The sequence below is a fragment of the Ranitomeya imitator genome, chromosome 2, assembly GCF_032444005.1.
Source record: "Ranitomeya imitator isolate aRanImi1 chromosome 2, aRanImi1.pri, whole genome shotgun sequence".
NCBI classification, from domain to species: domain Eukaryota; kingdom Metazoa; phylum Chordata; class Amphibia; order Anura; family Dendrobatidae; genus Ranitomeya; species Ranitomeya imitator.
In genome coordinates, this window is record NC_091283.1 from 161,676,151 (window position 1) to 161,696,741 (window position 20,591).

General features: G+C 44.9%; 1 protein-coding gene across 8 annotated transcripts in view; it reads right to left on the minus strand.

Moving 5' to 3' along the window:
• Positions 1 to 242: 242 nt before the first annotated feature.
• The window catches only part of PNPLA7 (patatin like phospholipase domain containing 7), a 268,219-nt gene continuing 247,870 nt past the window's right edge, over positions 243 to 20,591 (minus strand). For all 8 annotated transcript variants that reach the window (XM_069747682.1, XM_069747683.1, XM_069747688.1 and 5 more), the window contains 9 exons: positions 19,799 to 19,915; positions 19,629 to 19,698; positions 11,800 to 11,916; positions 11,377 to 11,525; positions 10,615 to 10,767; positions 9,203 to 9,313; positions 6,505 to 6,589; positions 4,813 to 4,922; positions 243 to 2,703 (listed from right to left, as the gene is read on the minus strand). In XM_069747682.1, coding sequence (XP_069603783.1) covers positions 2,626 to 2,703; positions 4,813 to 4,922; positions 6,505 to 6,589; positions 9,203 to 9,313; positions 10,615 to 10,767; positions 11,377 to 11,525; positions 11,800 to 11,916; positions 19,629 to 19,698; positions 19,799 to 19,915 — 990 coding nt within the window. In that variant the 3' untranslated portion in view covers positions 243 to 2,625. The remainder of the gene's footprint in view (positions 2,704 to 4,812; positions 4,923 to 6,504; positions 6,590 to 9,202; positions 9,314 to 10,614; positions 10,768 to 11,376; positions 11,526 to 11,799; positions 11,917 to 19,628; positions 19,699 to 19,798; positions 19,916 to 20,591) is intronic.

Genomic DNA, 20,591 nt, shown 5'->3' on the forward strand with positions numbered 1-20,591 from the left:
CAACAGATGCTGTGACCTGAGGCATCAGCAATCATCAGACCCTTTACTAGATGCAGACTATTCTGATCAGAAGCATTTCTGTTTTCCCCAGAGGGGTTCCAGTGTTTTCTTTGAATTGGTCATTGCTCATTAATAGATTACACACTCATTAGTATAACTTTGTGTAGCGCTGCAACTAGATGAGAGATTGGCATTAGTTATAGAAGTGAAGTGAAGAGTGTCTTCTGGTGGAGCACCTGAGAGTCAGCAGCAGGGAAGGAATAGTGATGAATAGAAAATAAGCATCTAAAAGGTGAGATGCTTAGGCAATTAATGGGCTAATGCAAATTGCAGAGGGCAAAACCATCTTGTCCAGCAGGAATAGTACCCATCATCGTTAGTCGCCCGCAGCAGTCTCACAACTCAGCAGCTGAGTCCATGTGCAGAGCGCTGTCTATCCACATCAATCTGAGTTGACTGATCCTGGACATCAGCAGCACGGGCAACAAAGATCAGACGATATTCAATTTCAGCATCTGATCCTTTGCTGCTTCAGGAGATAAGCTGTTGCTAGGTATCTGGCAGTGGTTTATCTCCACAAGAGACTGTCTGTACAGGAAAACTCCCAAAGAAACAACCTTGTTTGTTACAATACATCTAAAATGAAAAATAAAGCAACTTTGCATGTGTCTTTATTCGAGCTATCCTAACAGACCACAAACAAACCCTCTATAGTCTGATCCTGCAGCCATTACCATCCATCCTGTTCTGCTTACATTGAGGGTATGTGCACACGTTGCCGATTCTCTGCGGATCTGCAGCGTTTTTTTTTAGGTGCAGAAACGCTGCAGATCCGCAATTGATTTACAGTATAATAAAAATAAATGAGAAACAAAAAATGCTGTGCACACTTTGCGGAAAATCCACTGCGGAAACGCTGCGGTTTAAAAGAAGTAGCATGTCCCTTCTTTTTTGTGGATCTGCAGCGTTTTTGTACCCATTCCATTATAGAAAACCGCAGGGGTAAAAAAACGCAGCAAATCCGCAAGAAAACCACAGCAAAAACGCACAAAAAACGCTGCTGAACCGCACGAAAAACACGACAAATCCGCAGGTGCGTTTTCTGCCAGGAGAGGCAGAATCCGCACCAGAAATTCCTAAGGCTAATCCGCAACGTGTGCACATAGCCTAAATTTCATTTGAACAGGGCAGAAGGATGGTAATAGGACTACATGATCAGACTTCAAGGATTGTTTTTAGTCTGTTACCATGGGAAACACTTGTTCGTATTGGAACTGTGGTACAAAGAAAACGAGCTATTTACCAAAATACCTACAAAAGCATTGGAATATTATAAGGAAAATGACTGCAAAGGTATACGTACCATGTCAAAGTCATGGCTGAATACCAAAACCATAGAAAAGAATACAGAAAATATTTAAGGATGAGAAATTAGTGATGAGCGCTCGTGCTGCAACACATGCAGGGATTGTCTAACAGGCAGGTATGTGTTGCAGCTGTCGAACAGCCGCGTTACCTTGAGCACGCCGAAAATACTCGATTAGGACACGAGCATGCTCGGATAACACCTTATCTGGGCACACTCGCTCATCACTAGAAAACACATTATATATCAGTCATTTCATACAACGCATTATATATCAGTCATTTAATAGAATATCAGCTATTTACTAAGAAACTTGGTGACTTGCAGAGAACCCCTTTAAGAAAATCTAGGCACAGTGTGAAATAAGCGTGTGACAGGCAGGACCGTAAACACAAGTCCAGCGCCACTAACATTTGCAATAAATATAACTATGTTTTACATGTGCAAATTAGCAAGTGTGTATGAGGCAGAACTCCGCTCCAAACTTACAACTGTAGGAAGCTCGAAAGCTGCTCCGCTATGCGAGATGACTAGTATCACTTCTGGGGTCTCCGGGGGCAGCAGTGCCCAGCAGTGTAATACAGTGATCTAATGTCACATATTTATTAATTCTACTGATCTATTAAAATCACATCTTGCCCTTGGTGCAGGCCATCCAGGCACTTACACATAGGGGGTTAATGATGATAACAAAAGTACTTAAGCTCTGCACAACTTGCATATAATTAATCCTCCCATAAATGAAAAAAATGTATAGTAATATTTTGCTTCCCTGATGCTGTCCCTTTAAGTGAAGGTGAATTTTTGGGATTTAATGATAGATATCAGAAGACCCTTCCAGCTGATTGTTTCCCTGAGGTCTTCCTGGCAGCGGTCACCAGCTTTGAGTATAAGGACACACAAACACTAAAATCTGTTCTACTGGACACCCCGGGTTATAGGTTAATGTCCTTGATACGGGATCTCCTGTAATGAAGCAGCTACCCTAGATCTATCATATGTGGAGACTGCTCCTTCTTATGTTGTCCCTTATAGATACGTGCACACTGTACGAGATGTGAAGACTCTCTAAGGCTTGGTTCTGTCCAGTAGGTGAGGCGATCATGTCCCCCCATCACTTGCTATGGATTATATTGCATCTGGTATTGGCTCCGCTGGTCCCCACATGCTGGGGGGAATAACTACATCTAGGACCGTACAAAGCAGAGGAACCCGAGTGCTGTAGGTGAAGACAGGTCATCTCTCCACCTTTAACGGTCTCAACTATTTTCTGGTGTCTTGTCTCCCGTGTGCCGTCGGACTGCTCTCTGACGGACTTCCATGTCTACTTCTTCATCCTGTACAGGAGAGTAATATTAATTATAATACCCATAAAGAACTCATCTGTAGCACTTTACATTCTCTAAGGAAGCTGCGTGTAACGTATGTATGTGACCATGCAATCTGGGCAGAGAGGTGCATCTGCAGCTAAGTGGTGCAGTGAGTGGCGACTGTCCTATGCCAGGCCGCTGACTCCTAGCCCTGAGCAATCTGACTGATCAGCATGCATTTCCATCTGTCCATACGTTAGCTGGGGCAGAAAACTAGACAAAGACAGATACAGCTCCTTTTCTTCTTTTTATATTGAAAATGTCCTATTGAGAGCAGTTAGATGCTAACATTTCCAGCAGTCAGTACTAATGGAAGCTTAGGCTCTGTGTACAGAGCGTTTCTGCCCGCAGTCTGCATGGCCGCTATACAAAACTACTATCACACAGAATCTAACTTTTATTTTTGCAGTGTGTCAGTTTGTATATGGAGGTGTACCAAACATGTTCTTTCATACCTCTATGATCCCATTCACTGCCCGCTCTGCATATATGGCCAGTTTCACACGTCCTGATTAGTGATGAGCGAATATGCTCGTTACTCGAGATTTCCCGAGCACGGTTGGGTGACCTCCGAGTATTTTTTAGTGCTCGGAGATTTAGTTTTCTTCACCACAGCTGAATGATTTACATCTCTTAGCTAGCTTGATTACATGTGGGGATTCCCTAGCAACCAGGCAACCCCCACATGTACTTATGCCGGCTAACAGATGTAAATCATTCAGCTGAGGTGAAGAAAACTAAATCTCCGAGCACTAAAAAATACTCGGAGGTCACCCGAATGTACTCGCTCATCACTAGTCCTGATATGTCCAGTACCGGAAAAAAACGGTATCGGAGATATCCGTGTCAGTGTGTGTACTATGTGCAGCACACGTGTGGCAACCATGTGCCGCATCAGTACCACATGGACGGCTGCCGGTGAAGAAGAGCTACAGTAAGCGCTGTTCCCCAGCGGCTGTTATCATTCTCCCATGCTCTGCCGGCGATCGGCATGAGCAGAGAATGATGTCCGAACTATGACAGAAGGGGGCTTTTGGAACTCTTACCCCCATCATCCGACACTTGCTGCCGCTAATAACAGTGACAGCAGGAGTGGATAATCGGGGTATTCCACAGCTGCAGTCGCCTGCGATCTAACTAAATAAATGAATGAAAAACCCAACGTGGGCTCCCCCCTATTTTCTTGAACCAACCAGACAAAGCTCACAGCTGGAGGCTGCAACCCTCATTGCCAGCTTCTGCAAGGTTGGGTATCAAGAATAGAGGGGTCCCCACGCTGTTTTTTAATTATTTAAATAAATAATTTAAAAAACGGCGTGGGGTCCCCAGTATTTTTGACAACCAGCTGGGGGCTGGTATTCTCAGGCTGGTAAGGGGCCATTGATATAGGCCCCCAGCCTAAAAACAGCAGCCGGCAGCTGCCCAGAAAAGGCACATCTATTAGATGCACCTTTTCTGGCGCTTTGCCCGGCTCTTTCCACTTGCCCTGTAGCAGTGGCAAGTGGGGTTCATATTTGTGTGGTTGATGTCACCTCTGTAATGACAGGTGACATCAAGCCCACTGCTTAGTAATAGAGAGGTGTCTATAAGACATTTAAGGATTTGTAGAGGTAATGACCAACGTCCAGGAACATCCTCCATACACCTGGTGAGTGTGTCATTCTACCTAACATCACTCTGGGAGTACGGCCATAATTTTATAATTTACGATTGAAGAGTGAATGTGGCTCTTTAGGCCTCTGTCTAGGAACTTGAGGGGCTTACGGTAATGGTAAATTAAATGCAAGGGAAAACGTCCCACTTACACTTTTGGCAGGAATGCAATGTGTATGTGACCTTGCATCAACCTTCATAATGACACTCCACCAGTGGTGCAGTCATTTGTCTGTATAGGTCTGCAGTATTCAGTACTGTGAAATAATAGGCAGTTTGGGCCCATGTACACCACCTATGACCAATCAATCATGGCCAGAAACATGACGGAAATAGAGCATATAATATTCCCAGCGAAGCCGTGTGGAAGTGGATTTTCTCCTGCTGATCCTTGCACCTGTGATGTCCCCTTTTTCTACTTACACTATCAGAGACTTCATCATTGTTCTGGGTGCTCAGGAAATTTAGATAATCTTCTTTTTTCGAGTCTGAAAGATCTTCCTCTTCATACTCTGTCTGATAATCAGATTCATCTGTAAGAGAAACATTTATTATGCCTTGCTGACTTAAAGGATGCTGGGAAAATCCAGGGCCACCAGCGGGTCTGTACAATTACAGCCCTACGTGTGATCAGGAGATATTTCCATTACAGAATGGATGAACAGGAACCACAGCTCATGCAAGGGAGAACAGAAAAGAATGGCTTCATCCAATTATTGGCAGTGTGAGGATAATAGGGTTATACACGGCGTGGCCCCCGGGACCCTCAGCACACAAAAGAATGCAGGACGTAAAGGCTGAAAAACAAATGTACAGCCTCCAGCAGGAGAACTGGGTAGAGATTTACAGGAATTCACTGGAACTGATGGGAATCAGCGGCAGGAGATGGAGGTTGGGGGCCGGAAGTGAACAGTCCTCACCTGCTCTCATCATTCACTCAGCTCGGTGGGGGGATCATAACCTTCCCCCTCATTCCTTGAGTCGGTAACTTCAGTAATAATTGATATTGTAAAACCAATAGTCTCTAATCATTATGGGGCTAAGTGATATTAACCCTCTCTTGCCTTTGAGGTTTCATCAGACCCATCATATAAAGATCACGCAGCTTTGGGTTGAGTAGCGAGCTTTCCTTCACACCTATTGCCGCTTCTTGTGCAGTCTGTGTGACTGGTAGCAAACAACAGATTATTATAAAAACTACGCTCTTCGCTCTAACATGGTGTCAGGAATGCCGGAGCAACTGTGTAACCCCTTCTGGACCAGGCTTACTATGCAAGGACATAAACCCTCTCCTCAAATGGTGTTGTGGTAGTGTTGCGGTAGTTACCCCACATGTACAGGTGGCCACAATGATATACCACCTATGTATATATGGTAACTGACAGCTACATGGGTCTTCAGAAACCACAGTGATGTCAGAAATAAAGGTGAAAGTGGTGGAACTATCATTTTTGCTCAGTTCACTGTGTAGGAAAATCCTTAATACCAATTCCCCAGTGTGTGTACGGGTGTATTGAGGACAATCAATCAATCTACGTCTGTCCAGCTGTTGCAAAACTACAACTCCCAACATCTGACGGACAGCAACTGGGAGGGCCAAAAGTCCATAACCTACTCCTGCTCCGGAACAACCTGATGGTAGATAGGAGGGGTAGATCGATGGTTGATATTTGCGTAGTTAGAAAATCAGAACCACTTATTGATTGCGATTCCTGCTTGCTCTGGAGTTTGAGTCTCAGGGTGGAGAAAACTCCATGATTGACAGCTCGGACGTACATGCTTATATAGGGCAGGTTATTAATCAGTGAGGGTCTGCGGAATCTATCAACCCAGAGTGAGCAGGGAATTACAGCCATAAATTACAAGTAATACTCAATCATTCTCCAAACACCAACCCCTATCAGCCATCCATCTGCCAGGCTCCTCCTGCTCTACAGTAAGCAGCCGACAAGTGGATTATTATTCAGCTTGGTAATCATTTATGTATTAATACATTAGTTATTATACCCTGTTAATTAGATACAACGGCATCCATCTAATGCCCTGTGAGCAGCGCCGCACACCCCGGTTGTTTTCTTTGGGCCCATATTCACGGCTCTTGTATGGGAAACTTACCGTCCACAACAGCTGCTTTGACAGGTTCTATCCTTGACACTATTTCGGCCAAATCTGTGAAAGAGGCGTTAGGGCAAGTGTTCAGCTGTGGAATGAAAGCAACAAGTGTCAGATAATGACCGGCTGATATGGCACCTCGCAGGCTTATTATGTGCCTTATACTTAAGTAGTGTTTCCATAGGAAATAAAGGGAAAATCTATTTACAACATCTCTCCAAGATCTCTAGACGTCAGCCTGAAAAACAGATTATAATTTTGAACAATTTTTCTATGTTATGACTTATTTTTTTTAACCTCATGTACAAGTTGGATCAGCAGATACTGTAATGTTGTATTGGTATTTTAACAAAGTATCATTTATAGGGGATACACAGACAAATGTGTTCCATTCTGGGGCTGCTATTTTATGGGGTATGTCCACTTTAAATATCAACTTTACACCAACATCCTAATTAATAAACCCGGTCAAACATCCTGGGGTCTCTAGGTCGTCAGCTAGAAGTGATGGATACAGGGTATTAACAGTTGACAACACTGACCCCTCAACTACTCCACCTGTCTCTATATCAAGGTCTCCAACTGCTTCCATAACACAATAAATCATCCCAGTGGGGCGAGCGCTCCGCTACACTTGGACAATCTGCATAAGACTAAGTGACCGGCTCTGAGGCCGTAGGTGGCGGCAATTGTGACATTTTGTCTCCACACTGAGGTTTCTGTGTACCAGTCACCCCCTGCAGTTCACAGTGATGAAATCGATGAGAAAAGCTTTAACTTTCCTTTTACATCGTACGCAGTCACGTGCAGAAAGCTGAGAAATGTCACCGGTTTAATGAAATCAAGTCAGTGGGACGGAATTTCTACCACATCCTGCTCTCCTGTAAATAGGGCATCGATCTGCACTGAACTCTGCAATTAAGTTTCCTTATATTTTTATTTCAGTTTGGAGCGGTCAAATGCTCAGCGCCATAAAGGAAGCGAGTAGTCACCATAACACCAACACCCCACACATTGCAGGTGATCCGAGAGCTGTAACAATACTATTCCCCACTATGTCCAAGAATATAACTACTATAAAACTGCTCCTATGTCCAAGAAAATAACTACTATAATACTGCTCCTATGTACAAGAATATAACTACTATAATACTGCCCCTATGTATAGGAATATAGCTACTATAATACTGCCCCATGTCCAAGAATATAACTACTATAATACTGTCCCCTATGTACAAGAATATAACTACTATAATACTGCCCCTATGTATAGGAATATAGCTACTATAATACTGCCCCATGTCCAAGAATATAACTACTATAATACTGCTCCTATGCACAAGAATATAGCTACTATAATACTGCTCCTATGCACAAGAATATAACTACTATAATACTGCCTCCTATGTACAAGAATATAACTACTATAATACTGTCCACTATGTATAGGAATATAGCTACTATAATACTGCCCCCTATGTATAGGAATATAGCTACTATACTACTGCCCCCTATGTATAGGAATATAGCTACTAGAATACTGCCCCCTATGCCCAAGAATATAACTACTAGAATACTGCTCCTATGTAGAAGAATATAACTATTATAATACTGTCCCTATGTACAAGATTGTATCTAATATAATAATGCTAATATGTAAAGAATAACTACTATAATGCTGATCCTATGTACAAGAAAATAACTACTATAATACTGCCCCCTATGTACAAGAATATACCGTAACTACTATAATACTACTCCTATGTACAAGAATATAACTACTATAATACTGCTCCTATGTACAAGAATATAACTACTATAATGCTGATCCTATGTACAAGAAAATAACTACTATAATACTGCCCCTATGTAAAAGAATATACCGTAACTACTATAATACTACTCCTATGTACAATAATATAACTACTATAATACTGCCCCTGTGTACAAGAATATCACTGCTATAATACTGCTCCTATGTTAAAAAATATAACTACTATAATACTGCCCCCTATGTACAAGAATATAACTGCTATAATACTGTCCCTGTGTACAATAATAAAACAGATATGATGGAGAACAGAATAGGTTTGGTAATAATTAGCACTGGTGATGGAAGTTGCACCCTCACCTGCCTTATGGTAACAGACAACACAAGGATATAAGTACAGCTCACTAGGCACCTTGATTGAATATTCCTCCTCATGTACAGTGTATACAATAATCTCGGGTTTATTAACCTCTCAGGACACAGTCACAAAACAAATCATAACCGGTTGTCTAGCACTCATATCCCACAGGCCCTCCCCCTGGGAAGTGATGATGCCAGTGCCCCTACCAGAGGTCTAATTATCTTCTCCAATTCCAGTAAATCTCCCCACTGGTTGTGCAGCTCTGTGTCCTACATCCGCCTACATCTGTGTCCTACATCCGCCATGTAGGAGGTTCCTAATGATAACGGGGCGCTCTGACTTCTTCCTGAGACATGTGCTATGTGCTTTAATGATGCCATCATACATGCCTCAATAAAATAACTGGACTCTCACTATAGAGGCTGTGTGCACAAGACTAGGTCAAATAGGGCACACCACTAACAAATATGCATAAAATCTCATTATTATATTGTGGGGAGCTCAGATATAAACGGTGATTGGGAGTACTGTAACAGTACACCACATGTAATCAGCCTAGGAGAACTTACGTCTGAAGTTTTGGATTTACAGGTGTCCTGACGATCCTTTAGCATCTTTTCAATCACCCCGCTGCGGCCCCACACGTTAAATACAGTATTTCCATGCTGGTGTCCAACATCCTGAAGTCAGGAGAGAAGGGGTTAGCTTCGATATGGCACAACAAGGGCATGGGCATTGCGCTCGAATGGTGCCTGGCATTCATTCACCTAACTATTGGTAACTTCATCCTGGGCCACTGTTGGGTGGACACAAAATAAAGTACAATAACTGCTTGCAGTAGGGGACCCTGTAATGTACCTGAAGCTCACAAATGTAGTAGATAATGCTACATAAATGAAATGTGCTGCAGTGTAGGTATGTCACCCAGGGGGCTGCAACAAGGCAGGCACATCTCCCAGGAGGACTGCGGCAGGGCAGGCACGTCACCCAGGAGGGGCCAGGGCAGGGCAGGCACGTCACCTAGGGGGGCCGCAACAGGGCAGGCACATCACCCAGGACAAGCCGCGGCTGGGCAGGCAGGTCACCCAGGGCAAGGCGCGGCTGGGCTGGCACATCACCCAGGACAAGCCACGGCAGGGCAGGCAGGTCACCCAGGGAAAGCCACGGCTGGGCAGGCACATCACCCAGGACAAGCCACGGCAGGGCAGGAAAATTACCCAGGGCAAGCCACGGCAGGGCAGGCACGTCACCCAGGGCAAGTCGCGGCTGGGCAGGCACGTCACCCAGGGCAAGCTGCGGCAGGGCATTAGGCTGTTAAGAGGCAGCTGAGAGTTAACAGAAAAGCAGAGCAGCCCCATTTCAATATAAGCTCTGGATGAGACAGGAGGTGCAGACCTCATCTTTTACGCTGCACAGACACATCTAGATGGTAACATTCTTCCCTTGTCAAAATGTAAAATAAGCTGAAATCACCAGAGTCTCCAATAACCAGAAGTGACATGGGCTGATTCATGGTGAGACAGTCAAGTTTACTGGCTGTGAGGGAGAAAAGCCTGAGTGGTTTAATTAAAAGACACTTCTACCAGAGGCTTTCTTCTGTCACCTGTGAGTTATGGAGAGCAGTGAATGCTGCCAGAGCCTAGAGATAAGGGGGACTCTTCTACAAGACAACTTAGATGTTATGTTAATCTGGATCCTCTGGAGTCATTAGCCAGAGACCATGTAAAGAGATGTAGTGGAAGTAAGAAGAATGGACCACTGGCTGCTGTACCGGTGTGACCCCATAGACTCCTCTATCTCAAGTGAGGGGAAAAAAGGTATGGGGGTCCTGTACATGTAACTCCTCCACCTCCCACCTTTGCAGAGCGGATGTATCATTAACACTCAGAACTCAGGTGGGGCAGATCAGCCGAACACATTTGTGTTTAATGACCCCTTCCCCTAAAAAAAAAAAAATAAAACACAAAAAAAGGATGCGTACACAAATCTCATCAAATTTTCCAAATTCTAGTGTTCCATATCTATCGATGGGAGGTCGGATGTACTCGCAGTACTCATTATTCATCACCATCTCAAGCTGACGCACGCAACACACGTAGGCCAAGCGTGTCTGGATCTCTGCCATGTTCAGCACCTGAGGGGGCAAACAAAAAAGGGCATACAGTCAAGTATTGCTCCCCAGTACGAATAGTTCAATCAGACAGACAGGCCAGCTTCCGCTGCCATAAAACTACAAGTCCTAGACATCATCTGTTATGGTGCTTCTGCCACAGCTCCTAGCAGATCTATATGCCTCCATGGTGACAGACTGTAGACTGCCCCTGTGTCGTCCTATCTGGCAGCCGTATTCCTTTCTATCTTTCCTCTATCGGGACATTTGTTAGGCTACAGAGTATGACACAGATGGAGGCAGTACAAGCCTGCAGCCATTGGTCTGCAGACGACCTGAAGACACAATTCTGGTGGACATTTTTATTGACAGCAATTAGCGACGTTACTTCATTTTAAATTTTCGATGACTTTGCACAATCCGTCTCCTTACTCTGAGTTGTCTGTCGAGCTTTAGCCTTCAGTTTTATTTGGTACGTACATACATTCGCTGGATGCAGAGTCTACTCTGATTTACTCCAGGTGAATGCTCGGCTACACCGAGGCTTCCGCACCACTTGATTTGATGGTCAGTTTGAAGCGGGTGCCCCCCGGGGACGGAGGCACAGTCTGTGTAGCACATGGGAAGTCTCACCTTTACGCGCTCCGCAAGTGGATTCCACCTTTTCCACAGTAACCACCAACCAGACAGGGAGTCGCCATAGTTTGTCAGATCAGTCTCGTCCCTGCTGCCCACATCAATGGCTATAACCACTTTGGCACCCATGGAGCGGGCAACATCGGCTGCCAGAGAAAAGGTAGCAAAGAAATTAACCCTTGACTGCGATGAGCTCATTGTGTGAAGTCAGAATCCTCATCTCTGCATTTAATGTGATCTTTCTTAGTGTTATAGAGTTCGGACGAGGGCGAGAGTCTAACACCTACGCACTGAGATATTTTGCAGTCTCTTCTCTCCTTGCATTTGGCTAGGAAAACAAAGCAACATTTAATTGCAGTTGACCCCAGTATTGCCAGATTACAATGGGGTCCGTCTGGATTTTGTAGTCATGCTGCATACCTGGCAGATTATTGATGTAACCTCCATCCATTAACAGATGCCCGTCTTTGGGGTCACAGAGTGGGGGCATGTACCCGGAGAGAGACATGCTGGCACGCACATACCGCCAGAGGCAACCTGCAGAGAAAGGAGCAGTAAGAGAATGCAAGAAAGTGGGTGACAAGAAGCAATGATCAGCCCATTATATTAGTGACAGAGAGACGTTCTACCATCATCAGAAAATGGGGTCTGAAGAAATGATGATGGGATAGTAGTACCAGCGCTGATAGTGTACACAGAGCAGTGCCCTACCCCATTGTATGCCATATTCATATCATACCAGTGTAATGTGAAGCCCACAGCGACGCAACGGTCCATGTAGAGCATTTAATAACACATTCATACACTCCATGTGAGACAATCTCCATCAGATTGTTGATGCATAATAATGTATGGAGAGCTGCGAGTTGTGGGGGTCCCACTCTGACGCTCCATCAGAACCTGTCAATATCCACTAATCATTCTGCCATTCATTATATACCTCCGGGATACCCGCTTGGGTGGCCCTGTGGTTTTCACATTCCCTGCAGCATAAAAGCCCTCCCCCCACACATGTGCTGCTCTTTACTACATCAATTTAGAGGGGCAGTGTCAATAAAAGTTGTAATCTGTAATGTGATAAGGACAGTCTTAGAAAAGGTCATAAGCCCTTAACTGTATCCTATTGCATGTATAATACTTTCTCAATAAAGACCCCATACCTGGGGCCCCATAGACTGGTCCACCAAATTTTAACCCCTTCATGACCCAGCCTATTTTGACCTTAAAGACCTCGCCGTTTTTTGCAATTCTGACCAGTGTCCCTTTATGAGGTAATATCTCAGGAACGCTTCAACGGATCCTAGCGGTTCTGAGATTGTTTTTTCGTGACATATTGGGCTTCATGTTAGTGGTAAATTTAGGTCAATAAATTCTGCGTTTATTTGTGATAAAAACGGAAATTTGGCGAAAATTTTGAAAATTTCGCAATTTTCACATTTTGAATTTTTATTCTGTTAAACCAGAGAGATATGTGACACAAAATAGTTAATAAATAACATTTCCCACATGTTTACTTTACATCAGCACAATTTTGGAAACAACATTTTTTTTTTTAGGAAGTTATAAGGGTTAAAATTTGACCAGCGATTTGTCATTTTTACAACGAAATTTACAAAACCATTTTTTTTAGGGACCACCTCACATTTGAAGTCAGTTTGAGGGGTCTATATGGCTGAAAATACCCAAAAGTGACACCATTCTAAAAACTGCACCCCTCAAGGTACTCAAAACCACATTCAAGAAGTTTATTAACCCTTCAGGTGCTTCACAGCAGCAGAAGCAACATGGAAGGAAAAAATGAACATTTAACTTTTTAGTCACAAAAATTATATTTTAGCAACAATTTTTTTATTTTGCCAATGGTAAAAGGAGAAACTGAACCACGAAAGTTGTTGTCCAATTTGTCCTGAGTACGCTGATACCTCATATGTGGGGGTAAACCACTGTTTGGGCGCACGGCAGGGCTTGGAAGGGAAGGAGCGCCATTTGACTTTTTGAATCAAAAATTGGCTCCACTCTTTAGCGGACACCATGTCACGTTTGGAGAGCCCCCATGTGCCTAAAAATTGGAGCTCCCCCACAAGTGACCCCATTTTGGAAACAAGACGCCCCAAGGAACTTATCTAGATGCATAGTGAGCACTTTGAACCCCCAGGTGCTTCACAAATTGATCCGTAAAAATGAAAAAGTACTTTTTTTCACAAAAAAAATCTTTTAGCCTCAATTTTTTCATTTTCACATGGGCAACAGGATAAAATGGATCCTAAAATGTGTTGGGCAATTTCTCCTGAGTACACCAATACCTCACATGTGGGGGTAAACCACTGTTTGGGCACATGGTAAGGCTCGGAAGGGAAGGAGCGCCATTTGACTTTTTGAATGAAAAATTATTTCCATCGTTAGCGGACACCATGTCGCGTTTGGATAGCTCCTGTGTGCCTAAACATTGGCACTCCCCCACAAGTGACCCCATTTTGGAAACTAGACCCCCCAAGGAACTTATTTAGATGCCTAGTGAGCACTTTAAACCCTCAGGTGCTTCACAAATTGATCTGTAAAAATGAAAAAGTACTTTTTTTTCACAAAAAAATTCTTTTCGCCTCAATTTTTTCATTTTCACATGGGCAGTAGGATAAAATGGATCATAAAATTTGTTGGGCAATTTCTCCCGAGTACGCCGATACCTCATATGTGGGGGTAAACCACTGTTTGGGCACTCGACAGGGCTCGGAAGGGAAGGCGCGCCATTTGACTTTTTGAATGGAAAATTAGCTCCAATTGTTAGCGGACACCATGTCGCGTTTGGAGAGCCCCTGTGTGCCTAAACATTGGAGCTCCCCCACAAGTGACCCCATTTTGGAAACTAGACCCCCCAAGGAACTTATCTAAATGCATATTGAGCACTTTAAACCCCCAGGTGCTTCACAGAAGTTTATAACGCAGAGCCATGAAAATAAAAAATAATTTTTCTTTCCTCAAAAATGATTTTTTAGCCTGGAATTTCCTATTTTGCCAAAGATAATAGGAGAAATTGGACCCCAAATATTGTTGTCCAGTTTGTCCTGAGTAGGCTGATACCCCATATGTGGGGGTAAACCACTGTTTGGGCGCACGGCAGGGCTCGGAAGGGATGGCACGCCATTTGGCTTTTTAAATGGAAAATTAGCTCCAATCATTAGCGGACACCATGTCACGTTTGGAGAGCCCCTGTGTGCCTAAACATTGGAGATCCCCCAGAAATGACCCCATTTTGGAAACTAGACCCCCAAAGGAACTAATCTAGATGTGTGGTGAGGACTTTGAACCCCCAAGTGCTTCATAGAAGTTTATAATGCAGAGCCGTGAAAATAATAAATACGTTTTCTTTCCTCAAAAATAATTATTTAGCCCAGAATTTTTTATTTTCCCAAGGGTTACAGGAGAAATTGGACCCCAAAAGTTGTTGTCCAGTTTCTCCTGAGTACGCTGATACCCCATGTGTGGGGGTAAACCACTGTTTGGGCACACGTCGGGGCTCAGAAGGGAAGTAGTGACGTTTTGAAATGCAGACTTTGATGGAATGCTCTGTGGGCGTCACGTTGCGTTTGCAGAGCCCCTGATGTGGCTTAACAGTAGAAACCCCCCACAAGTGACCCCATTTTGGAAACTAGACCCCCAAAGGAACTTATCTAGATGTGTGGTGAGCACTTTGAACCCCCAAGTGCTTCATAGAAGTTTATAATGCAGAGCCGTGAAAATAATAAATACGTTTTCTTTCCTCAAAAATAATTATTTAGCCCAGAATTTTTTAATTTTCCCAAGGGTAACAGGAGAAATTTGACCGCAATATTTGTTGTCCAGTTTCTCCTGAGTACGGTGATACCCCATATGTGGGGGTAAACTACTGTTTGGGCACATGCCGGGGCTCGGAATTGAAGTAGTGACGTTTTGAAATGCAGACTTTGATGGAATGCTCTGCGGGCGTCACGTTGCGTTTGCAGAGCCCCTGATGTGCCTAAACAGTAGAAACCCCCACAAGTGACCCCATTTTGGAAACTAGACCCCGAAAGGAACTTATCTAGATGTGTGGTGACCACTTTGAACCCCCAAGTGCTTCATAGAAGTTTATAATGCAGAGCCGTGAAAATAATAAATACGTTTTCTTTCCTCAAAAATAATTATTTAGCCCAGAATTTTTTATTTTCCCAAGGGTTACAGGAGAAATTGGACCCCAAAAGTTGTTGTCCAGTTTCTCCTGAGTACGCTGATACCCCATGTGTGGGGGTAAACCACTGTTTGGGCACACGTCGGGGCTCAGAAGGGAAGTAGTGACGTTTTGAAATGCAGACTTTGATGGAATGCTCTGTGGGCGTCACGTTGCGTTTGCAGAGCCCCTGATGTGGCTTAACAGTAGAAACCCCCCACAAGTGACCCCATTTTGGAAACTAGACCCCGAAAGGAACTTATCTAGATGTGTGGTGAGCACTTTGAACCCCCAAGTGCTTCATAGAAGTTTATAATGCAGAGCTGTGAAAATAATAAATACGTTTTCTTTCCTCAAAAATAATTATTTAGCCCAGAATTTTTTAATTTTCCCAAGGGTAACAGGAGAAATTTGACCCCAATATTTGTTGTCCAGTTTCTCCTGAGTACGGTGATACCCCATATGTGGGGGTAAACTACTGTTTGGGCACATGCAGGGGCTCGGAATTGAAGTAGTGACGTTTTGAAATGCAGACTTTGATGGAATGCTCTGCGGGCGTCACGTTGGTTTGCAGAGCCCCTGATGTGCCTAAACAGTAGAAACCCCCCACAAGTGACCCCATTTTGGAAACTAGACCCCGCAAGGAACTTATCTAGATGTGTGGTGACCACTTTGAACCCCCAAGTGCTTCATAGAAGTTTATAATGCAGAGCCGTGAAAATAATAAATAAGTTTTCTTTCCTCAAAAATAATTATTTAGCCCAGAATTTTTTATTTTCCCAAGGGTTACAGGAGAAATTGGACCCCAAAAGTTGTTGTCCAGTTTCTCCTGAGTACACTGATACCCCATGTGTGGGGGTAAACCACTGTTTGGGCACACGTCGGGGCTCAGAAGAGAAGTAGTGACTTTTGAAATGCAGACTTTGATGGAATGGTCTGCGGGCGTCACATTGCGTTTGCAGAGCCCCTGGTGTGCCTAAACAGTAGAAACCCCCGACAAGTGACCCCATTTTAGAAACTAGACCCCCCAAGGAACTTATCTAGATATGTGGTGAGCACTTTGAACCCCCAAGTGCTACACAGACGTTTACAACGCAGAGCCGTGAAAATAAAAAATCATTTTTCTTTCCTCAAAAATTTTGTTTTAGCAAGCATTTTTTTAGATTCACAAGGGTAACAGGAGAAATTGGACCCCAGTAATTGTTGCGCAGTTTATCCTGAGTATGCTGGTACCCCATATGTGGGGGTAAACCACTGTTTGGGCACACGTCAGGGCTCGGAAGTGAGGGAGCACCATTTGACTTTTTGAATACGAGATTGGCTGGAATCAATGGTGGCGCCATGTTGCGTTTGGAGACCCCTGATGTGCCTAAACAGTGGTAACCCCTCAATTCTACCTCCAACACTAACCCCAACACACCCCTAACCCTAATCCCAACTGTAGCCATAACCCTAATCACAACCCTAATCACAACCCTAATTCCAACCCTAACCCTAAGGCTATGTGCCCACGTTGCGGATTCGTGTGAGATATTTCCGCACCATTTTTGAAAAATCCGCGGGTAAAAGGCACTGCGTTTTACCTGCGGATTTTCCGCGGATTTCCAGTGTTTTTGTGTGGATTTCACCTGCGGATTCCTATTGAGGAACAGGTGTAAAACGCTGCGGAATCCGCACAAAGAATTGACATGCTGCGGAAAATACAACGCAGCGTTTCCGCGCGGTATTTTCCGCACCATGGGCACAGCGGATTTGGTTTTTCATATGTTTACATGGTACTGTAAACCTGATGGAACACTGCTGCGAATCCGCAGCGGCCAATCCGCAGCCAAATCCGCACCGTGTGCACATAGCCAAATTCTAAAGGTATGTGCACATGCTGCGGAAAAGCAGCAGTTTCCCATGAGCTTACAGTTCAATGTAAACCTACGGGAAACAAAAATCGCTGCACACATGCTGCGGAAAAACTGCACGGAAACGCAGCGGTTTACATTCCGCAGCATGTCGCTTCTTTGTGCGGATTCCGCAGCGGTTTTACAACTGCTCCAATAGAAAATCGCAATTGTAAAACCGCAGTGAAATGTGCAGAAAAACCGCGGTAAATCCACCATAAATCCGCAGCGGTTTAGCACTGCGGATTTATCAAATCCGCAGCGGAAAAATCCGCAGAGGACCAGAATACGTGTGCACGTACCGAAACCCTAACCCTAGCCCTAACCCTACCCCTAACCCTAGCCCTAACCCTAGCCCTAACCCTAACCGTACCCCTAACCCTAACCCTACCCCTACCCCTAACCCTACCCCTAACCCTAGCCCTAGCCCTAACCCTACCCCTAACCCTAACCTAACATTAGTGGAAAAAAAAAATTCTTTATTTTTTTATTGTCCCTACCTATGGGGGTGACAAAGGGGGGGGGTCATTTATTATTTTTTTTATTTTGATCACTGAGATATAATCTATCTCAGTGATCAAAATGCACTTTGGAACGAATCTGCCGTCTGGCAGATTCGGCGGGCGCACTGCGCATGCGCCCGCCATTTTGGAAGATGGCGGCGCCCAGGGAGAAGACGGACGGGACCCCGGCAGGATCAGTAAGTATGATGGGGTGGGGGGGGGACCACAGGGGGGGGATCGGAGCACGGGGGGGGGGGAATCGGAGCGCGGCAGGCATGGAATGGAGCACGGGGGGGCTGGAACGGAGCACGGGGGGGCTGGAACGGAGCACGGGGGGGTGGAACGGAGCACGGGGGGGTGGATCGGAGTGCAGGGGGGGTGATTTGAGCACGGGGGGGTGATTGGAGCACGGGGGTGAGCGGACAAGAGCACGGGGGGGAGCGGAGCACTGGAGGGAAGGGAGCCGGAGCAGTGTACCGGCCAGATCGGGGGGCTGGGGGGGCGATCGGTGGGGTGGGGTGGGGGCACACTAGTATTTCCAGCCATGGCCGATGATATTGCAGCATCGGCCATGGCTGGATTGTAATATTTCACCCGTTATAATGGGTGAAATATTACAAATCGCTCTGATTGGCAGTTTCACTTTCAACAGCCAATCAGAGCGATCGTAGCCACAAGGGGGTGAAGCCACCCCCCCTGGGCTAAACTACCACTCCCCCTGTCCCTGCAGATCGGGTGAAATGGGAGTTAACCCTTTCACCCGATCTGCAGGGACGCGATCTTTCCATGACGCCACATAGGCGTCATGGGTCGGATTGGCACCGACTTTCATGACGCCTACGTGGCGTCATGGGTCGGGAAGGGGTTAAAAAAATTTAAAATTGGCATTTGAAGAGCGAAGTGTTTGCCAGTCTTAAAAAATGATGTCCAAAAGGAGCCCAACATCAGGGATCTTCCTCTTAAAGGACTGGACTTACGACTGGACTGTAGAGCGTGCAGGTGAAGTGCCATCCCGCCACCATTATGAGAGTAAGGACAGGTTATTTCTGTAAGGACCAAACTCCCATCATCATCTCTCCATATAACTGGCAATATCAGGAAACTGCAGAGGTCCATAGGACTCTATTGTGTGGGAGGTGAACTGAGAATTAATGAAGGCGTAGTGAAGTCCCTGCTATCGCCATGAGTCACCTGCTGGAAAATCTGAGGCAGCTTTGAATGTGGGACGAGCGCGCGTATAATGAGGATGGATAGCGGCGAGATAAGAGTAGAAGCAGAAGGGCAGAGCTGAAAGCGATCGTGTTACAGGAGATTCACTTATCTACCTGTAGATCCGCGCAGCCATCACAGCTTCATTTACTGACTGTAGAACTGAACATCATGTTCTCTTATGTGCTACATAGTGAGAGGCAGGGGGATTATCAAATTAGTCAGATAAAGGCCCATCGCACACATTCAGATCGCTGCGTGCCCGTCACAGCCGGAGAATGCAACTTATGTCCATGGATGGCTCACTGATTTCAATGGGGATATGAAAAGTATTCTTCCTCCTGAGAACTTGCCACACTGACGGCGCTTGTCTTTAGGTATTGTATAATAGCTCACAAACATAATATCACGTTTCTCCCAGGAGGTCTGGACATGGGATGACAGACTCAGACAGCTACCTACCGTCTGTGTGCACCCTCATGGTGGAAGCAGTTATGTCAGTAGTGATGTTAAAATATGGAATCCAGAGATCCTAAAAGAGAGCAAGTACAAGCACAGGTGTCTATAATATCTGTAATGCACACACATACATGGACACACACTAGGAGTAGTGATCCCACAGCCCCACTCACCTCTATCTGCTTGTCCTTGAATGTGCAGCTGATGCTGTTATTGAAGGCTGCCCCTGAGAACATGGAGGTGATGGGGTACGTCAGGTCTAGGACTTTCTTGAAGACGGATGTCATGTCCTTGGAGGAAAAAATAAAACAGATGTAATATCCCACTTATAATATGGTATCTCTAGTTTGTCACCACAACTATCAGATTAAATGTATTGCCCTCCATCTCCTCACTACTAATTGGTTTCTAGGGTTGGTGTAATGTGCACAGATCCGATCTGTCTCCAGCAATATTTCTACAACAGATGACATTTCCTGTAACCCTCATCATCCTGGGAGTGGCACCACCATCACCACTGCTGTATGCAGATTATACACTGCTCAAAAAAATAAAGGGAACACTTAAACAACAGAACATAACTCCAAGTAAATCAAACTTCTGTGAAATCAAACTGTCCACTTAGTAAGCAACACTGTTTGACAATCAATTTCACATGCTGTTGTGCAAATGGAATAGATAACAGATGGAAATTATTGGCAATTATCAAGACACCCTCAATAAAGGAGTGGTTCTGCAGGTGGGGGACCACAGCCAACATCTCAGTACCAATGCTTTCTGGCTGATGTTTTGGTCACTTTTGAATGTTGGTTGTGCTTTCACACTCGTGGTAGCGGACTCTACAACCCACACAAGTGGCTCAGGGAGTGCAGCTCATCCAGGATGGCACATCAATGCGAGCTGTGGCAAGAAGGTTTGCTGTGTCTGTCAGCGTAGTGTCCAGAGGCGCTACCAGGAGACAGGCCA